We start from the raw sequence: 14,672 nt of genomic DNA, 5'->3' as shown, positions 1-14,672 counted from the left end.
ATGAAATAAAAGAAATTATTCAGATAGTGAAGGGAGACGAAAATTTAATAGTAATAGGTGACTGGAATTCGAGTGTAGGAAAAGGGAGAGAAGGAAACATAGTAGGTGAATATGGATTGGGGCTAAGAAATGAAAGAGGAAGCCGCCTAGTAGAATTTTGTACAGAGCACAACTTAGTCATAGGTAACACTTGGTTTAAGAATCATGAAAGAAGGTTGTATACGTGGAAGAACCCTGGAGATACTAAAAGGTATCAGATAGATTATATAATGGTAAGACAGAGATTTAGGAACCAGGTTTTAAATTGTAAGACATTTCCAGGGGCAGATGTGGACTCTGACCACAATCTATTGGTTATGACCTGTAGATTAAAACTGAAGAAACTGCAAAAATGTGGGAAATTAAGGAGATGGGACCTGGATAAACTGAAAGAACCAGAGGTTGTACAGAGTTTCAGGGAGAGCATAAGGGAACAATTGACAGGAATAGGGGAAAGAAATACAGTAGAAGAAGAATGGGTAGCTCTGAGGGATGAAGTAGTGAAGGCAGCAGAGGATAAAGTAGGTAAAAAGACGAGGGCTGCTAGAAATCCTTGGGTAACAGAAGAAATATTGAATTTAATTGATGAAAGGAGAAAATATAAAAATGCAGTAAATGAAGCAGGCAAAAAGGAATACAAACGTCTCAAAAATGAGATCGAGAGGAAGTGCAAAATGGCTAAACAGGGATGGCTAGAGGATAAATGTAAGGATGTAGAGGCTTATCTCACTAGGGGTAAGATAGATACTGCCTACAGGAAAATTAAAGAGACCTTTGGAGAGAAGAGAACCACGTGTATGAATATCAAGAGCTCAGATGGCAACCCAGTTCTAAGCAAAGAAGGGAAGGCAGAAAGGTGGAAGGAGTATATAGAAGGTTTATACAAGGGTGATGTACTTGAGGACAATATTATGGAAATGGAAGAGGATGTAGATGAAGACGAAATGGGTGATACGATATTGCGTGAAGAGTTTGACAGAGCACTGAAAGACCTGAGTCGGAACAAGGCCCCCGGAGTAGACAACATTCCATTAGAACTACTGACGGCCTTGGGAGAGCCAGTCATGACAAAACTCTACCAGCTGGTGAGCAAGATGTATGAGACAGGCCAAATACCCTCAGACTTCAAGAAGAATATAATAATTCCAATCCCAAAGAAAGCAGGTGCTGACAGATGTGAAAATTACCGAACTATCAGTTTAATAAGTCACAGCTGCAAAATACTAACATGAATTCTTTACAGACGAATGGAAAAACTGGTAGATGCGGACCTCGGGGAGGATCAGTTTGGATTCCGTCGAAATGTTGGAACACGTGAGGCAATACTGACCTTACGACTTATCTTAGAAGAAAGATTAAGAAAAGGCAAACCTACGTTTCTAGCATTTGTAGACTTAGAGAAAGCTTTTGACAATGTTGACTGGAATACTCTTTTTCAAATTCTAAAGGTGGCAGGGGTAAAATACAGGGAGCGAAAGGCTATTTACAATTTGTACAGAAACCAGATGGCAGTCATAAGAGTCGAGGGGCATGAAAGGGAAGCAGTGGTTGGGAAAGGAGTGAGACAGGGTTGTAGCCTCTCCCCGATGTTATTCAATCTGTATATTGAGCAAGTAGTAAAGGAAACAAAAGAAAAACTTGGAGTAGGTATTAAAATTCATGGAGACGAAGTAAAAACTTTGAGGTTCGCCGATGACATTGTAATTCTGTCAGAGACGCAAAGGACTTGGAAGAGCAGTTGAACGGAATGGACAGTGTCTTGAAAGGAGGAAATAAGATGAACATCAACAAAAGCAAAACGAGGATAATGGAATGTAGTCCAATTAAATCGGGTGATGCTGAGGGAATTAGATTAGGAAATGAGACACTTAAAGTAGTAAAGGAGTTTTGCTATTTAGGAAGTAAAATAACTGATGATGGTCGAAGTAGAGAGGATATAAAATGTAGACTGGCAATGACAAGGAAAGCGTTTCTGAAGAAGAGAAACTTGTTAACATCGAATATAGATTTAAGTGTCAGGAAGTCATTTCTGAAAATATTTGTTTGGAGTGTAGCCATGTATGGAAGTGAAACATGGACGATAACTAGTTTGGACAAGAAGAGAATAGAAGCTTTCGAAATGTGGTGCTACAGAAGAATACTGAAGATAAAGTGGATAGATCACGTAACTAATGAGGAGGTATTGAATAGGATTGGGGAGAAGAGAAGTTTGTGGCACAACTTGACTAGAAGAAGGGATCGGTTGGTAGGACATGTTTTGAGGCATCAAGGGATCACAAATTTAGCATTGGAGGGCAGCGTGGAGGGTAAAAATCGTAGAGGGAGACCGAGAGATGAATACACTAAGCAGATTCAGAAGGATGTAGGTTGCAGTAGGTACTGGGAGACGAAGACCTGTAGCATAGGGTTATTTAAAAAATCTGACTGTTTCCAAACAACCTACACACCTTCAAAAGAGTTACAATCGGTATCTGAATTGAGTGAGGAAGAAAAAGATTTGATCCACTTACGATCTGGAATTAATCTGTGTGAATTTAAGAATATAGGTATGTTCACACCACAGCTACTACTTTTTAAATGTTTTTGAAAAGTGTAGACCCACTAAAAAAAACACAAAAAGCTCATTAAAAAATTGAGAAGTGTAGGCTTGGATCTTTCTAAACAATTACTGACAAAAAGTATTAGCATAAAATCTGGACAAAAGCTTTGTTCAACATGCCGTAACTTTTGTGAGGATAAATTAAGAGTTGAAGTCAATGAAAGTGAAACACATGATGAAGTCATGGTTGAATTAAAATCATTGGAATCCAGAAATGTATCCCTAGTACAAACAATCATTGCTCTTGATAATTTAGGTTTAGCACTGATAAAGCTTCATGGCTTGTCAGAACAAAGTAAAGGGTCTTATTTTAAAAGGAAGGTTAGCAGTATTGAAAAGACTGCAAAAAAGGTGGTTTCAAAAGCATTAAAATATGATTCCCCAAGTTCTGATGCTGACGAAGAAGATACAAGTGTGGTTGAGAAAGCAAAGGATTTTGATGTAATGATTTCTCTTATGAAAGAGAAGATTTCATCTGTTGGGAGGTCTAGAAAAATCCAGATTCTGACCTTGGCACCAGATTCTTGGAGTCAAAATAAAGTGATGAAAGAATTTAATGTGAGTCAGTACATGGTGCGACAAGCTAGAAAGCTAAAATCTGAAAAGAGTATTTTGGGAACTCCTGGTCCAAAAAAAGGTAAAACTCTTTCTGAAAATACAGGAAGACTTCTAACAGATTTTTATGAAAAGGATGAAAGTTCCAGATTGCTACCTGGAACAAAAGACAAAGGAAGTGTTCAAAAAAATGTGTACATGCAAAAAGGACTCATTTTGTGTAACTTGAGAGAACTCTATTATTCTTTCAAATGGGGGAATCCCGAGGTAGAATTAGGATTTTCAAAATTTTGTTTCTTAAGACCTAAATGGTGTATCCTTGCTGGTGCTGCAGGCACACACACTGTATGTGTATGCAGTATCCACCAGAATGTTAAATTATCACTGGATGCTGTGTAAATTGAAGAATCTTATAAAGACCTAATTAAGATGCTTGTGTGCAACACAGAGAACCAAAACTGCACCCTACATCATTGCGACAGCTGTCCTGCAAATACTGCACTAACTGAGTACTTAACTGATAAACTAAGTGAAGATTGTGATTTAGAAGAAGAAATTGTAATCAGTCGGTGGGTTAACACAGACAGAGCAGAAATGATCAAACAGTCTTATCAGTGTTGAAGACTACATTTCTTTATTGGTTAGGTCAATGGAAAAGCTCACCCCGCACTCGTTTATAGCAAAATCCCAATCGGCAGCCTTTAAAAGATTGAAAGACTACCCACCACCCAAAACAGCAATTACAGTGATGGATTTCAGTGAAAATTATTTCTTTGTTATAGAAAATGAGATCCAAAGTTACCACTGGAATAGAGATGGTTGTACTCTACACCCAGTTGGAGTTTTTCTAAAAAATAAGGGAAACAATGTTTTTGTTTCCAACCACTGTTTTATTAGTGATGACCAAGAACATGACACTGGTTTTGTTAACTTTGTACAAAAAGAAATTACACAGTGGCTGTCATTAAATCATACTGACATTGACTCAGTTCACTACTTTACAGATGGTTGTGCTGGGCAGTACAAAAACAGAAACTGTTTTAAAAATTTGACTGAACACTTGAGAGACTTTAATTTGAAGGCCCAACACCTTTTTTTTTCCCCAACAAGTCATGGGGAGTCAATTTGTGATAGCCTAGGAGGAACTATTAAAAGAATTTTAAGGAAAGCCAGTCTACAGCTTTCAATCGAAGAACAAATAATGACAGCAATCAATGTGTACAAGTTTTGTGAAAAAAATATTGAAAACATTCATTTTCTCTTTATTGACAAAAAAGAAGCTGATTGCTACGGTTAAAATTAGAAAACTGTTTTTCAGCAACCCAAACCATTCCTGGAACAAGAAATTTTCATAACTTCAAACCACTTCCAACAAACAACCTTGAAATTAGTACTACAGATAGTGTAAAACCCTCCTTAGTCTTTTCTTTCCATTCTTCTTCTGATTGGGTTCGTGTTGAACCATCCATAAATAGCTATGTGGCTGCAAATTATAATGGTAACTGGTACTTTGGACTGGTAAAAACAATATTCAATGATGAAGAAGATGCAGAAATTCTATATCCTTCAGGACCAGCTGCATCATTTTATTGGCCTGAAAGGGAAGATTCTTGCATAGTGCCTTTGGAGCACATAGCCTGTGTAGTAGACGCACCTCAATCAAGCGGCACTGGAAGTATGTATTACTTTGAAAAAGACTGTATCAAAAGTGGAAAAACAGTTTGAATCAGCATTAATGTTTATTAAAAAGACAAAATTACTCAAAAAATTCAATGTTTCAAGCAATCAGTTGGGTTATACATAAGTGTCGTAAGTAAACTATCTTTGTACATAATTCTAATGTAATCTACTATAGTTAATAAACATGTTAAAAAGCCATCATTATTTTTGTTTTATCAAGTAGCCTATATGTTTAAGAGTAAATTAAAACAAATTTGAGCGTTCTATCAGGTCTGAGACTCTTAGATATTGCAATTCTTATAAAACAAAACATCCGTTAAAAAATACATAATATTTTTTTCATAGAAAATATTAATATATTTTAATAGTATCATTTTTATCTTCAAATATGTATAATAAATAAACTTGCTGCAAAAATTCATGATGTTATGTAAAAGAGTTTTTAAGATGAGCAATTTTAAAGTTTTGAATACAAATTAAATTTACCATTTCCGGAGGTTCGGAAAACGCAAAACATAAAAACTTTAAAAATTTATTTTAAAAAAAACTATGAGATACAGCAAAAAAAATTGCAATTGTCAGGATGGTATTAGAACCATTTGAGTCAAATTTCATGAAAATCTAAGGTGGGTGTAAAATTTATTTTTTATTGGGTGATTTGATATGGAATGATCCGACACCGACCTACATAGGGCGGAATGATCACCACGAAAAAATAAGGGAAATCAGAGTTTGTACGGAAAGTTATAGGTGTTCATGGTGGCCCGATGAACCCTCTGTCAGGCACTTAAATGTGATTTGCAGAGCATCTGTGTAGATGCAGATGTAGAAACAATCAATTCTGTTTAATTTTTAGCTTTCACGTCCTTACTTTATTTAATTTTATTTTTTAATATTTGAGAGCACGTAGGCCTATGTAGTTAACAAATACTGAAAATTCTAGGTTTTCATATTGTGCAGCATTGCCACAAGAATCGTAAAACATCTTTATATTAGGCAAATTTGCCTTTGCTACCAAGATCACTGTTAACTGGAAAACATTACACGTTACCATATTGCATTTTAACAGCCGTAAATGGAGATATAATTCATATTGCGTTTAGGATTATCACCATTGTAGTATACAACTGAATGATGCACTGTGACTTGATCCAGTCATAAGACTTAGTTTCATATTAAGCACAAATGAGTAATGTTCAGTAGAATCATAAGGGATAGGAGCTTGTGCCTCTCGTAAGCTATTTTGTATAATCATAAAGTTGATTTGCGTCACTTCACAGACCAAACATGAGCCAGCAGAAGCTGAGGCCAGTTACTTTCAAAAGCAGCTTTGATGATTATTAATTTAATATTACCAGGACATACTGAAACAACTGAATTCACTTGAAAAGTTAAGAGAATTGCTTGTTTAAGGTACGAGTGATAATAGGCTATTTCTAAACATTACCTAATTTAACGGAGGTTGGTTAGTTTGATGTGGTCTCATCCAGTTTGCATGGTTATAATTGCTGTGTTTAACCATAAAAAGAGGAGCAGCAAAACGGTGGTAAATTGCCTCACATTTATGTTGCTACATATTTCAGTCGAAAGAAAATGTTTGTAATCTCCTTTAGCTTGGTCCAAAAATTCAGCGCTGACTACATTTTGGCATCTGAGGACACTGCCTAGTTTGATTCTAGTTTACTTTGGAAGCAGCCATGCATAATGCAAATTTTATAATCCATGTGCTCTCACAGTGAACCATTTTATCACCTACCTCTTTTTGCCATTTTAGCAAGACAGTCCATTTTCTCTTTCCAATCTCCTCCATTCACTTCACTAGTCACACTGAGAGATATTCTTTGGAACTTTTCTCCTCCTCTTCCAATGTCACAGCAGATTTAAAGGCTTTTCTAGTGACATTAGCATAAAAGTACCTGTTCAGGACCGGCTGTGTTTATTTTTGTGGATAACTCAGGAGTAACTCGATGAAAAGTGAATCCTAGTGGAAACTTTTGAAGTGCAATCAATTTTGACTTCATATATATGGTACTGTCTCCACATTATTTGGTTATCCTTTGATATTTCTGTTCCTCCTGCCACATATTCCCAGTCATTAAAGCATTTATCATAGGCATCTGATACTTGGCCATGGCTGGTGTAAACTTAGGCTTTATTATTATGGCTTCATGGTACTAACAGTTGTTTTATATTTTGTAATGTGTGTGTGTGTTGCCTAATCGGATTGTTTAATCTTTGGAGGGTAGGAGTTGATTTTGTCATCTTTAGTAATTTAATAAAATAGAAAGAAACTTCCACATGGGAAAAATATATTAAAAACAAAGATTCCAAGACTTACCAGGTGGGAAAGCGCCGGCAGACAGGCACAATGAACAAACACACACACACACACACACACACACACACACACACACACACACACACACACACACACAGAATTACTAGCTTTCGCAACCGATGGTTGCTTCTTCAGGAAGGAGAGGGAAAGACGAAAGGATGTGGGTTTTAAGGGAGAGGGTAAGGAGTCATTCCAATCCCGGGAGCGGAAAGACATCCCTTAGGGGAAAAAAAAGGACAGGTGTACACTCGCACACGCGCACACACACACCCATCCGCACATACACAGACACAAGCAGACATATTTAAAGGCAAAGAGTAAGGGCAGAGATTTCTGCCCTTACTATTTGCCTTTAAATATGTCTGCTTTTGTGTGCGTGTGCGCGTGCGTGTGCGCACACCTGTCCTTTTTTTCCCCTAAGGGATGTCTTTCCGCTCCCGGGATTGGAATGACTCCTTACCCTCTCCCTTAAAACCCACATCCTTTAGTCTTTCCCTCTCCATCCTGAAGAAGCAACCATCGGTTGCGAAAGCTAGTAATTCTGTGTGTGTGTGTGTGTGTGTGTGTGTGTGTGTGTGTGTGTGTGTTTGATCATTGTGCCTGTCTGCCGGCGCTTTCCCGTTTGGTAAGTCTTGGAATCTTTGTTTTTAGTAATATAATACAGTGACATCTCTGTTCTACAATGTTGTTTCAATTTTTCAGAGAATGTTAGAGAGGGCAAGAGCACGAAAAGGAAATATGGGTCATTCATCTAATGAAGAGGGTACTAGAAGAAGCCCACTGCAAGAGACAAGCAATTTATCAGAACAGAAATTAAAAGTGACAGCAGAAGGTATTGCTCAATTTTAACTGTCTTTTTAATTATCCGAGAACTGAGAGAGATTGATTTACAAATAATAGTATCATACCAAAAAGCTGCATAGTATTCTCTTCTTATGTCATATTTTAAAGGCTTACATTTTCAATATACTGTGCCAAACTGGGTGAAATCTGAATAAAATCACTTTGTTGCATCATATGAAAATAATTGAAATAGTCACTCTAAAGCATTGGCAGTGTTAATACTCACCTCATATTTCATATTAGGGTTAACTGTCTTCATACAAAGCTCTGAAAATATTTGCAAAAGTGATTTATGTGATTAGTGAAACAGATATCACTGCAGTAGGGTCTTGAGCTTGTGAAGATTTTGCTTGCAGTGACTTTGTCAAAGACCACGCACACCCTCCTAGTCACTCCACCTGACCTTGTCTCTAGTAGTTTTTGTCACTTTTGTAAAACTAAATTCTAATTGATTGACAACATTTTAACTTCGGAATAATTCTGAGTGAAACTGTGACAACTGTTAAACATGCTACAGCTGACAGTCTTCTAACACGTACTTCAAACAGCTGGAAAATTTCAGGAACTGTTTAGTGCAAGCTAGTGGCAGTTGTTCTGAAGGTGACAGGGAAATTAGAATGGACACCAGGAATTTTCTAGTTTTTGCTATGTAATTTTAGAGTGCTTAATATATTTTGAAATACATTCCCATTTGAGATGAATTACTAAGTTATTTCATTTCAGTAGAATTTATGTTAAATGGCCCCTGCAATGTGGAAAACATTAAGGGTATCAGTGTTTCACCAACAAGGCCTCATATTGTTAGTGTGGAAAGTAAAGGCAAGGAAAACTGTAAAACACCAGAAAATGAAGGCCATGCAGTGGTAGCCATCAGAGACACTGCTAAAATGCGGTTAAGGCGACTCGGTGCATTGTATTCAGGTAAGAATTAATATTTTAAATCTTAATTTAATTACCAGTTGGCATCTTCTTTTCAATGAGAAGGCATATGTTATATCGTAGCAGAGGCTTTCTTCTGAAGAAAGTGGAATGATGAACAAACCAAGTAAAACTTGAGAATTCTTCTGCTACTAGATCGTTTTGTACTACATCCTGCAAGAAACTATTGAGCGTATAAACATTAAAAAGAACAACACTCACTACTTCATTAATCATTTCTAGTTTCTATTTCTCAATTGTCCAAATAGCCGGCCACAGTGGCTGAGCAGTTCTAGTCGCTTCAGTCTGGAACCGTGCAACTGCTACGGTCACAGATTCGAATCCTGCCTCGGGCTTGGATGTGTGTGATGTCCTTAGGTTAGTTAGGTTTAAGTAGTTCTAATTTATAGGGGACTTGTGACCTCAGATGTTAAGTCCTATAGGGTTCAGAGCCATTTGAAGTTGTCCAAATAAGTGCAACCTGTGGTTGACTGTAAAATTTTGTTGTCAAAGTAGTCATGTTTCACCTGTATATGAATGATGATAGTCATCATGAGGGTGAAACTTAATGTGCTACAACCATTCTAACCCCACATGAGATGAAACCAGTGCAATGTACCACAGTGGATTTATGGTAATAAAACCATAAAGTTCAATAGTTCATTAAATATAACCATGGAAAATCCAGGATTAAATATGACGGTATTATGAAAAGGATAGTTTGCTACTCACAATATAGTGGAGGTGCTTAGTGGCAGACATGCACAACATAAAGACGGCTAAACACGTAAGCTTTCAGCAAGAAGGCTTTCTTTTGAAGTAGACCACACACGTGTAGGCAAACCAGAAACAAAAACACTTGTACGAGACCACTGTCTCTGCCCGGTCTGGCCTCAGCGGACACACTCACACACACGGACACGGACAAACACACATGGACACACACACACGGACGGACGGACACTGTGTGTGTGTGTGTGTGTGTGTGTGTGTGTGTGTGTGTGTGTGTGTGTGTGTGTGTGTGTGTCTTTACTTCAGAAGAAGGCCTCAGGGCCTTTTAGCCAAAAGCTTACATCATTAAATGAAACTGATTTGTTATTATCTTGAGTACCAGAAGACACACACACGATAATAAACTCATTAAATGGCTGTATAATAGTCTAAGGATATAGCTGTGCACTGCCCCATTGTGCCCAAATGAATTTTTTTGAAAATAAAAAGCCCAGCCCATTTAACTGTTAATGAATATATTGCATAAAACAAAGGTAAACAATAAATAAAGTGATGTAGTAGAAGCAGTCTGTTTGGACAATGTTTCCGGACATGGGTTCTGAAATTTAGTCTCAATTTTATTTTCTCAAAGTCAACATATTATACAGAATGGTGGCCATACAGAGGCTAAAATTTTTACTCAGTGAAGCAAACACGTTTTTTGAAATAGCAGTGAGTTCAGAGCAAGCAGAGCATATACAGGCCTCGTTTAACATGTGCCCATGGAATTGTTTAATGCTGCAATGCATAATCCTGAACAAATTCCCTACATTAAATAGTGCACCCCAACATTCAGTCTCAAAAGTCTGTGTTAATTCAGAAATTGTAAACTGATGCACTGAGTGCAGCATCTAGCTGCATTCTACACTGACACTTTATCACACACATGGCTCATAGGCTACGCAATAAGTTGTCAGTTTATCTGACAGATAGTAACTGTAATACCATGATATCCATTTTGTATACTCCCTCCACAGCTATGTCGCGAGACTAACATGTTGTTGTTGTTGTTGTTGTTGTTGTTGTCTTCAGTCCTGAGACTGGTTTGATGCAGCTCTCCGTGCTACTCTATCCTGTGCAAGCCTCTTCATCTCCCAGTACCCACTGCAACCTACATCCTTCTGAATCTGTTTAGTGTATTCCTCTCTTGATCTCTCTCTACGAATTTTACCCTCCACGCTGCCCTCCAATACTAAATTGGTGATCCCTTGATGCCTCAGAACATGTCGTACCAACCGGTCCCTTCTTCTGGTCAAGTTGTGCCACAAACTTCTCTTCTCCCCAATCCTATTCAATACTTCCTCATTAGTTATGTAATCTACCCATCTAATCTTCAGCATTCTTCAGTAGCACCACATTTCAAAAGCTTCTATTCTCGTCTTGTCCAAACTATTTATCGTCCATGTTTCACTTCCGTACATGGCTACACTCCATACAAATACTTTCAGAAATGACTTTCTGACACTTAAATCTATACTCGATGTTAACAAATTTCTCTTCTTCAGTAACGCTTTCCTTGCCAGTCTACATTTTATATCCTCTCTACTTCGATCACCGTCAGTTATTTTCTCCCCAAATAGCAAAACTTCTTTACTACTTCAAGTGTCTCATTTCCTAATCTAATACCCTCAACATCACCCGACTTAATTTGACTACATTCCATTATCCTTGTTTTGCTTTTGTTGATGTTCATCTTATATCCTCCTTTCAAGACACTATCCATTCCGTTCAACTGCTCTTCCAAGTCCTTTGCTGTCTCTGACAGAATTACGATGTCATCAGCGAACCTCAACATTTTTATTTCTTCTCCATGGATTTTAATACCTGCTCCGAATTTTTCTTTAGTTTCCTTCACTGCTTGCTCAATATACAGATTTAATAACATCGGGGAGAGGCTACAACCCTGTCTCGCTCCCTTCCAAACCACTGCTGCCCTTTCATGCCCCTCGACTCTTATAACTGCAATCTGGTTTCTGTACAAATTGTAAATAGCCTTTCGCTCCCTGTATTTTACCACTGCCACCTTCAGAATCTGAAAGAGAGTATTCCAGTTAACATTGACAAAAGCTTTCTCTAAGTCTACAAATGCTAGAAACATAGGTTTGCCCTTCCTTAATCTAGCTTCTAAGATAAATCGTAGGTTCAGTATTGCCTCACGTGTTCCAACATTTTTTACGGAATGAAACTTACATATGTAGTCAAAAGAGCTACTATATGCCTGACCACCATTCAAAATCTAATACTATACTGGTTTTCATATATTCAGACCAATATACATTTTTGATTTGTAACATTTGAAAACTGAACTTCTTAAGTCTAGCAGTTGACTTTAGTACATCCACACTACCTGCTCCATTGACTGCCACCACCTACCATCATAGTGTGTATGGTCTGAGGATGATCACTATTGACCAAAGCCAGTTTCAATTTTTAATAAATATTCTCCTGCCATCAAGATATTTTAATTGTAAAATATAACATGCTACATTTGGTAAAAACTGGAACATCAGTTGCTAGTCAGTTGGCCTTTCTTTACCTATACCAGTTCCACATTCTGCAGTAAGTTGCTCAAAACACTTTCTGCAAATATTAATATGCAATTTTCTTGTGTAATGAAGCACAGACAATTAAAACAATATTATTAACTATCCATGCATAGGCTAACCATTTTGTGTAGGTACAGAGGACTTTTTTTGCATGCAATAATAGTAAATCTGTCATCCTGATACTCTTCATGATAACTTACTTTTACCTGCATTATTTTTGTACAGTTACTTTCTTGCTGCTGTGGGCCTTCTTTGCAGTGCCACTCATTGTAGCTTGTCCATCTACAGAAGTCCGAGGACGCTAAGGGAGCTCACATCTATGCCAGCTAGCCACGAAATTGTGTAACCACTCTTAATAAACTCGTCTGTATTTTGTTTCTCTCATTAAATGATTACAACATCGGCTTTATAGATCTGTATTAGACTGTTTTTACATCGCTAAGCTTATGACAGAAGCTAAAACATTACCACAGAAGTAAGTGACAGATTACAGAACATTATTGGGATGTAGCCAGTGTCGCCAACCACTGTTGTGTACTGCCCACAACAGCACCAAGCCATGATGCCAAATAAGTGACCCCTCAATCACAGGTCACGACTTTCAATTGCTGTTGCACCTGTTGATGCTATGTGTACATACTTCTCTCCTCACATCTGTACTTACATCAAACAAACGTGTTCACAGTGACAAGTTCTTTCTATAATACTTATCTAAATTATGTTTCCCCACGAACATCTTTCATCTGCTTAATAGGAAGATGAGAAAGGTGGTTCCATAACAACATGTTACACTACAACATATAGATTATAGTCTCAAATACAGCACGAACTTCACTAAGCTGATAGTGTCCATGACCATGTGTTTTCTTAGTTTTACTCCTCGTCAGAAATTCCAGGCAACATTAATGAACTGGCTGACCGTATACCTTCTCAGGTTCTTGCTCAGATTGCTCCATCAGCTCAGTCCTCATCTATCTGCCTGGCTCGGCCATCACTTCGCTACTTGTGGGAAATATACTGCTCATCAACTAAAACCCCTTGCTCCTTGGTCAATTTATATGTATTGCACAGTAATTGTAATGTCACAAGGATTGTTGATCTAAAGTCCCAACAGAAGATCACGCAAGCTGTTCTGTAAGTTGGTTTCTTTATGCCATTTTAAACAAATTACATACTCCAGACTACCAAAAAAATTTCCTCTTTTTACCATTTAGTGAGGAAGAATTATTGTCAGAGGGTGAAAAGTTCTTTTCATCAGTCTGTGCTTGTATTTGGTAGTAAACAGATTATTTTCACTGCAGAGTGTTGCTTCTTTCATATGCCTGTAATGTGAAATTGTGCAAGCTTATCATCATTCTTCTATTTTTCGTAATATCAGCTTATCTTATTCAATATGAGTTTTGGCACTGAAATGAAGACAAATATTTTCTTAAGTTTCTTACCCAAAGACAAATATTTGCAGTTGGTTACTGTCTGAGAGAGAGAGAGAGAGAGAGAGAGAGAGAGAGAGAGAGAGAGAGAGAGAGAGAGAGAGATCAAAGTAATATGCTGCAAATACAGAGGGCAGGCATTGTTCATAGTAGTGCCTAGAAGAATTACTTAGTAAGTTTTCAAAATTTCTGTCTTTCTATCCACAGCTCAGTGCCTCTTCTGTTGAGTGGTTAGTCATCTGTCGTCATACACATATTTTGGTTCTAAAAAATCTTTCAGTCTGATAAATTATTCCTTTCTCTCATTTTCAAATATTTTCAAGATTCGTGGGGTAGTCTGTAATGGCCACAAGAAAATGCAGGTTTTTCTCACGAGACATGCTTTACTTTATTGAAGTAAATAATTATCAGTGATCTGCTTTAGTTCAATAAAGCAAAACACATCTGGTGAGAAAAGTGAGCATTTCTTGCAGTAGTTAAGACAGAACAAAAATACCCCAGGAATTGTAAAGCAACTATGGATAATATGGCCACATGCATGAAGAATTTTTAAGATTGTTTTTGAGCTCTGAGAAAAACATTTTAAAAATGTAGGATCATACAATAATTATTAGTGTCTGTTCCTGTGACGCAACATGTTGGTAGGAATGGCTTATTATGGTGACAGACAACTGCTAACTTATTTCCTATACTGTGCCTGGGAATCACCGTAACTGTTGAAGGAGGTGGCACACAGGTAAGAGGCTGGACCTGTATTTGGGTGGGCAGTGGCTCAGATCACTAACTGGATGTCCAGATTTAGGTTTTCCATAGTTTCTCTAAATTGCATAAAGCATATTCTCTCATTTGGATCCTCTGAAAAGAGCATGATTGATTTCCTTCCCCATTCTGAACTTGCGCTCATATTAATTTAGTGCTCCTCCTCCTTGCCTTGTACATTAACAATTTGGTGG

The 14,672-nt window shown here is 37.5% G+C and overlaps 1 protein-coding gene across 6 annotated transcripts in view; it reads left to right on the top strand.

The window, feature by feature from the left end:
- Positions 1-14,672, top strand: part of LOC126278524 (anillin-like) — a 137,588-nt gene that overhangs the window by 5,108 nt on the left and 117,808 nt on the right. For 3 of the 6 annotated variants that reach the window (XM_049978697.1, XM_049978695.1, XM_049978693.1), the window contains exons 2-3: positions 7,914-8,043; positions 8,778-8,975. In XM_049978697.1, the coding sequence (XP_049834654.1) occupies positions 7,914-8,043; positions 8,778-8,975 (328 nt within the window). The remainder of the gene's footprint in view (positions 1-7,913; positions 8,044-8,777; positions 8,976-14,672) is intronic. The other 3 variants (XM_049978698.1, XM_049978696.1, XM_049978694.1) reach the window with 1 other exon arrangement.

Source organism: Schistocerca gregaria, chromosome 6, assembly GCF_023897955.1.
Source record: "Schistocerca gregaria isolate iqSchGreg1 chromosome 6, iqSchGreg1.2, whole genome shotgun sequence".
Taxonomy (NCBI): domain Eukaryota; kingdom Metazoa; phylum Arthropoda; class Insecta; order Orthoptera; family Acrididae; genus Schistocerca; species Schistocerca gregaria.
Note: the sequence above shows the minus strand (reverse complement) of the source record. Positions and strands in the feature narration are given on the sequence as shown.